Below are 7,062 nucleotides of genomic sequence, written 5' to 3'. Positions count from 1 at the left end.
GAGAGCGGTGAACCGGTGGTGCTTCACCCCTAGACTCAGTCGTCTTCTTCATCGGTTTGGTCCCCCTAGGCTGCCAGATCCTGGAAGTAGACAGCCACGGCCCAAAGGGGAGCCGATTCCCCTCTGCTAGACCCATCTTCACCGCCTCCTCCCCATCCTTCGACTTCGATGACGATGCCTGCTGAGCGCCATGGTCGTCCGCAGCTGCAGGCATCACCGGAGCAGGGGAAAAAGAGCAGGCATCCTCTCCATGACCAAGACGGCCGCATTTGTAGCAGAACCCCGGGAGGTTTTCAAAGCAAAAGATCTGCCAGTGCAAATCCGACCCAACCCGGATGAATGTACCTGGCCGGATCGGCTCCCGCGCATCCAGTTCCACCTTAACTCGTGCGAAGCCCAGTTTCCGGCCGAGATCTGTAATTTTGTCCAGTGCCAGGGGACGGCCAGCCTTAGCAGCAATGTTCCATATCATACCTTTCGTCCAATACTCCATTGGCAAGTTTGGAAGACGAAGCCAGACGATCAGCCGGCTGAGCTGCCTGTTATCCGGAACAAAGTTCGGTCGCCACCTCTCCATCGCAAGAAGTTGGCCAGCAACTAACCACGGTCCAGCCTCCATGGCGGTTTCCCGGTCGGTCTTTGTCCGGAAGCCGAAAGCGAAGGTGTCATTTGATAGCAGGAATTCCTCGACATCATAGTCGAGCTTCATCACCGTCCGCATCTCACGGCGAATCCATTCCCCCGGCACCCGGCGACCCGCACTCCGCACGATCACCGCGGTCTCCCTCCACGCCGCTCTAGCCACCTCTCCCTCCTCCGGCGATATCTCCACCACATCTGTGAAGCGCAGTTTTAGGGCCTCCAGATCCTCTTCCGGGATTTGATGATTCGTCCAAAGAGGCAGCCTCGTCGTCCCCTTCGTGCCCTTCGCCACATCCGCCCACGACCGAGCTGACGTTAGGGGCCTCGCCGGCTTCTCACCCTGTCCCACCGCCGGCTTCGCTCCCTGGCCCACCGCCTCTGTCTTGGGATCGGTCGGCGCCATTCGTGTAGCCCAGGTATTCGACCCCCTGGGAACCCGAAGATTCGTCATTTCCCGAAGATTCGTGTAGCCCAGGTATTCTGTTGTTATTGCCCGTCATTTCCCTTTACAATCACTCATACTAACCGTTATAATAGCCATCAGTTGAAACGGAACAAATAGCAGTGATTTTGGTGGATTCAATTATGGGGGATAATTGGAGTGTCATTGGATTCGTCAAACGAAATATATCTCCCAGGATTAGTTTATGGATTAGATTTTTATTAAATTATTCTATTTATGTGAATAGATCTTTAAGGATTAGTATATATCTTCCAGTTTATCCAAAATAATTAAGATAATTATTCACCCAAAAAATATAAAAATAATTTAAAAATTCTAATACCCGGAATAATCGGAGAATCGTCATCACGCTTCCATCCTGTTACTTTCCCGGTTATCCTCGAACGCTTTCCCAAAAAAAAAACCGCCCACCCTATTCATTTCCCACTCAGCCCCTCGGAGTCCATCCATCTAAACCGTCCATCTATTGGCCCCGCCATCAGGTCTCTCTAATAGGCCCGGAGAAATCCCACTTCAAAGTGGGGCCCGCTGCATATCCGGCGCCACCTAAAAAGGGCACAATGGTTACTAAAAAACCCTATTCGGCTCTGCCCATTGATCCGTCGCCGAAGCATCAGGCCGGCACGCATCTCTCTCCGGAGGCTGGTCTCTCTCGCCGCCTCTTCCCCTTCCTCCCGGCAAAGCCCAAGACCCTAGAAGCCCTAACCTAGCTCCGGCGCCATGAACGGACCTTGGTCCGAGCTCGAAGACGGGTTCGCGGCGGGGCGCCTCTTCTCCCAGGGCGTCTCCTACACCTACGATGACGTGATCCTCCTCCCCCACTACATCGACTTCCCCGCCGACGCCGTCGACCTCTCCACCCGCCTCTCCCGCCGCGTACCCCTCTCCATCCCCTGCGTCGCCTCCCCCATGGACACCGTCTCAGAGGCCGCCATGGCTGTCGCGATGGCCGCCCTCGGCGGAGCCGCCATCGTCCACGGCAACGCCTCCCCGGCCCACCAGGCTGCCATCGTCCGCTCCGCCAAGTCCCGCCGCATCCCCTTCGTCACCGACCCCGCCTTCTTCTCCCCCTCTGACCGCATCGCCTATGTCACCGATTTCAACTCCGCCCTCTACGCCCTGGTCACCGAGTCCGGCACCGCTAAGTCGAGGGTGGTTGGCGTCGTTGCGCTGTCCGACTGGGAGAGCCTTGCGGACAAGAACGTGCCGGTCTCCGAGTACATGCGGCCGGCCCCGGCTTCGGCTCCGGCAAGCTGCGATTTTGAGCAGGTGGCGGCGTTCTTGGCCGGGGAGGGGCTGGAGTACGCGCCGCTGGTGGCGGTGGACGGGGAGGTGGTGGATCTGGTCATGGCGGAGCAAGTGGAGAGGATCCGGAGCTTCCCCAAGCTAGGGGTGCCATCGTTGGGTCCGGATGGCAGGTTCTTGGTGGGGGCGGCCATAGGGACCAGGGAGGAGGACAAGGAGAGGCTGGAACTTCTTGTGAAGGCTGGGGCGAACGTCGTCGTGGTGGACAGTTCTCAGGGGAACTCCATATATCAGATTGACATGATCAAGCATGCGAAGAACCTGTACCCACAGCTGGATGTGATTGGGGGTAATGTGGTCACAATAGCCCAGGCACAGAATCTGATCAAGGCCGGTGTTGATGGGTTGAGGGTGGGGATGGGATCGGGGTCCATCTGCACCACCCAGGAGGTCTGTGCTGTGGGTAGAGGGCAGGTACAATCACTCTTTCGTCTGTTTTACTGCATTCCATCCTCCAAGGCGTGACACGTAATGGCTACCTGAAATACTCTGTTTTCAGAATTATTTAGAAAAGTTCATGCATTGACGTTTCTATTTGAAAATAGTTGGAAAGTTCAATTGTATTTATTTATTATCATTGAATATTGATAATTAAACTGAGGATAGCAATTGAATAACAAATTCTGATTAATTAACGTAACGTCTGCTAACAGAAGCGGCTTTTGCATGCAGTGGTGGTGTTCAAGTGTTGGTTTAAAATGTCAAAGCACTTCCTTTGTATAAATGATGCAGCTTTTGACAAGATTTTGATTGCCCTTCCTTTGAGCCAACTCTCCTTGCCGTTGCTTTTGTTGCTTGTAGATTTTATATATTGTGGCTCCTCTCTAATACTACCTCTGTTTTGATTATTATAGGCAACAGCTGTATACAAGGTTGCATCTTTTGCCAAGGATCATGATGTGCCTGTAATTGCTGATGGTGGGATTGCAAATTCCGGACATATTGTTAAAGCTTTGGTATTAGGGGCATCTACTGTTATGATGGGCAGCTTTTTAGCTGGCAGCCATGAGGCTCCTGGAGTTTATGAGTATCAGGTGTGCCATCTAAATATGAAAATCTTCTGAAAAAGGAAAGAAAAAAAGATATTTCTTGCTTAGCGTCTTCAACTATAATATCTTTTTGATATAATTTGTGGTGTAATAGAATTTGTTTTCTGAGATATACTTTATACCCACTTCGTATTGATGGATAATTATCCATTATTTGGTATTCATGTTTCTTTTAGGTGTTTTTTTTGAGTTACAAACTTAATTGAACACGATCCTTTCATTCCAATTTCCAAGGATGGTTTTTCAATTAGTTTATATCAGTTGATGGATTTTCTTTCTTGGCTTTTTCTTACGTGACATTTATTGAATTTCTCATCTTGGTTGATATTAAGCTTCAGACGTAGAACATGCTTTATGGCTTCCTCTATTTCTCTTGTTCCCATCATGTTTTGCTTTAGCTTTTTACTCCTTATTAATGCTCTGTGTTCTGGAGCATAAGCATAAATGCCATCACATTCTTGAGAGGGTTCATTCTTTAGTTTCTTTATTTTCTTTCATATCCATTTTTGGCATGAGGCATTTTGATAGGGATGTCCATCAATAATTATACCTTTTTAAGTCCACTGGCACATCACTCTTCGGTGGCTATATTCTTAGACTTCCTACTATTTTCATCTTAATAGGTTTTGCAATGCTCGATCAGGCAAACTGTAACTTCTAACTAGCCTAACTTCAATTAAGTTTTCAAAATTTCCCCAAATGATTAAAAAAATTCAAAAATATACAATAAATACGAGAGGCTCTAGTTTTCGCTGACTTGTTTATAGAATAACTTTAGGATATTTATATGTTATTCACTATGTTACTATTTCTTTGCACTTTCTTTCTCGATCTTTTGGTGTAATACCTATGTTCTGTACTTCAAAATTTTTCCCATAGCTGACTTATACTCAAAAGCTGAGCTTCGACTATGCTTCTGTGTGTACAAAGTTTTCTGTTATGCTCTTGACAATCAAAATAAAATACAAATTAAAATTTCAGACTTTCCACCTAAATATGGTTTTAACTGGTGGCTTTGTGTCTTATGGTATTTGCCTTCTATGTAGCATTATTAATGAAATGGAAGCTCTTTGACAGGACCTTCCCACAAAGAAGTGTTATTGGGGCAACCATTTTTTTTAATCTCTTTTCTCCTGTTAATTTTGTTTCATCTGACAATTGGCTTTACCAGAATGGTCGCCGAGTGAAAAAATACAGAGGCATGGGCTCTCTTGAAGCTATGACCAAGGGGAGTGATGCCCGATACTTGGGTGACACACTAAAGCTGAAAGTTGCTCAGGGAGTTGTTGGAGCAGTAGCAGACAAAGGTTCAATATTGAAGTTTATTCCCTACACAATGCAGGCTGTCAAGCAAGGATTCCAAGATCTTGGTGCATCCTCTTTGCAGTCGGCCCACAATCTTCTACAATCAGAGGTGCTAAGATTGGAGGTATGTTGGAAGTTGTGTTTTCAAATCTTGCATGCTTGAGTATGGCATGTGTTGAATATCCCTGGAGCTACGGTAGTGTTCTTTGGATCCAGTTTGCTACTGAATCTTCTCATTTTCAAGAAATAGTGCTTGGAAAGCCTTTGGATGATAAATTCATTATTTTCTGGAATTTGTGTTCCAAAAAAGCAGGCATTATATTGTTTACAAAAGGGATACCTGGAGAAGTTAGCTTGAAAGAAACAATAAAAAGTTTTTGTAATCTCATTTGTTTTCTGAATGATGACTCAGAAACTTGTTCATATATCATGAGTGCTGCAAATTATACATCAAAACTTACCTGTCCTTAATCTTATTTGGTATCACTTACTTTATAGTACATTGTATCCAGTAGATGCATGTTAATTAGATCTAAGTAACATTTGATTTGGGGGAGTTTTGAAGTATGCATATCATTGATTAATGAGTAATAGATGCAGTTGTTGGATTCTGAATCTAAATAGCCTATTATTGTTTTGATAGGTATTTGACACATCCTATTTGTAGATTCTTGTTCCCCTCCCCCTTTTCAGGAAGAAAAGGGGTGCATGGTGAAAAATTTGTTGACTCTGTCATCAAAGAGTTCATGATAGATCCATTCACCCATTGATTTTGATATGACTTTAGTTGTTAAATCTTGCATAGAGGTTAGGAATTGCCTTCATGTGTTGGTTTCCTCCCTTTGTTTGGTAACAGCGCCATCCCTTTTTTTAAGTTAGTATGTGATTTTTTTGGAGGTATTTGAGGAGTTTAAAAGTATTGTGGTGGGCAACCTTGTTATATTCGTTTACATGGCATGAAAGATTTGTGATTTTTTTGTTGGATGGTGAACTATGCAGTTTGTCAATACTAAAAGCATCTCTTTTTTTGGTATCAAACTTTCTTGAAGGACATTTTGATCTAACCCAAAAAAGGTCATTTTGAGAAGCAACAGAACCAAGAGAAGATATTTTGGTTATTCTATGTTATTGTCCAGAGCATGTTGGAAGTTTACTGTTATCCTTCCGTTGAATAATAATTTAATCTTTGCCTACGATATCTTGTCTTTCAGGTCCGGACAGGGGCTGCACAAGTTGAGGGAGGGATACATGGCTTAGTTTCGTATGAGAAGAAACCCTTTTGAGGACTGACAAAATGTTTGTTTCTGATAGAACCTTAATATTATAGTTCTGAAAGGTATGAATTTGGTTAGGCTGACATTCTTCAGCCCAAAAATTAGGAAGCAGTCCTTCCATTCGCTTTGATGTCTTGCAGTTTTGCTTCAATTCTGGAATTTTCTGTAACCTTCAATGAAAATGTTGAACTTTATAAATAACTGTTGGGATCTTATTGTGAGATTTAATTGAAGTATATTTTCTTGATCATGCCCCTTTACTACTTGGAATTTTGCATGAATTTGGAAATCTACAATGTAGGAGTGTAGCATGTATAGCTAAATTAGCTGGAGATCCATACTTGGTAAATTCATTAGAAATCACTACTGGAAGTTACATCCTGCTACATTTATTCTTCAATCAGCAGAAATAGTTTTAGTCCAGCCACCATTGAAATGCAAATCTTGTGATACAAAGTGATAAGCTGCTTTTCATGGGCACTGAATTCTGTTGGGGTGCTTATAAAATAGAATTTTCAAGTAGGACCTCCGTCCCCGAAGCGAAGAAAGAGGATCGATTTCTTTTTATTATATAAATTTGATTTCCATTTTTTTTTTAATGGGAGTAGATTAAATCTAGTAATTGAATTTGATAGTTTTGAAATTTCTTACTTGAAGTTTCCAATCCAATAAAATACTTATTAGGTTAAGTCTTGGGTCTCATGTCAATTGTGAAATATCTCGTTTGTTGAAATGATTCCTAAAAAAAGTCAAATTGGCATCTGAGGAGCATATAGTGCCATATCTTGCTTCTGTTTGATTCATTGGGCACCCAAGAGTTCTAGCTTTCATGTTTACCACTTCATATAGCCATAAGTTTGAGTCACCAAAGGTGCAATTGGGACTGACAAGCACTTAGATGAAAAGTTGATCACCTTTTTGGTGGAGGTTTAAGGTTTGACTCATGGGGGTGGCCTGGATGTGGATGATATGGCAGGTTGTGTAAGAGGTGCTTTCAAGGTCTGTATATGCTAATTAACCATGT

The 7,062-nt window shown here is 44.1% G+C and overlaps 1 protein-coding gene across 1 annotated transcript; it reads left to right on the top strand.

The window, feature by feature from the left end:
- Positions 1-1,679: 1,679 nt before the first annotated feature.
- LOC103711771 (inosine-5'-monophosphate dehydrogenase-like) lies at positions 1,680-6,288 on the top strand. Its single transcript, XM_008798041.3, has 4 exons — positions 1,680-2,824; positions 3,265-3,444; positions 4,631-4,888; positions 5,976-6,288. Exons 1-4 carry the CDS (start codon positions 1,826-1,828, stop codon positions 6,045-6,047), a joined length of 1,509 nt encoding a protein of 502 aa, XP_008796263.2. The 5' UTR covers positions 1,680-1,825; the 3' UTR covers positions 6,048-6,288.
- The last annotated feature ends 774 nt before the right edge of the window (positions 6,289-7,062 follow it).

This window comes from Phoenix dactylifera, chromosome 2, assembly GCF_009389715.1.
Source record: "Phoenix dactylifera cultivar Barhee BC4 chromosome 2, palm_55x_up_171113_PBpolish2nd_filt_p, whole genome shotgun sequence".
NCBI lineage: Eukaryota > Viridiplantae > Streptophyta > Magnoliopsida > Arecales > Arecaceae > Phoenix > Phoenix dactylifera.
Note: the sequence above shows the minus strand (reverse complement) of the source record. Positions and strands in the feature narration are given on the sequence as shown.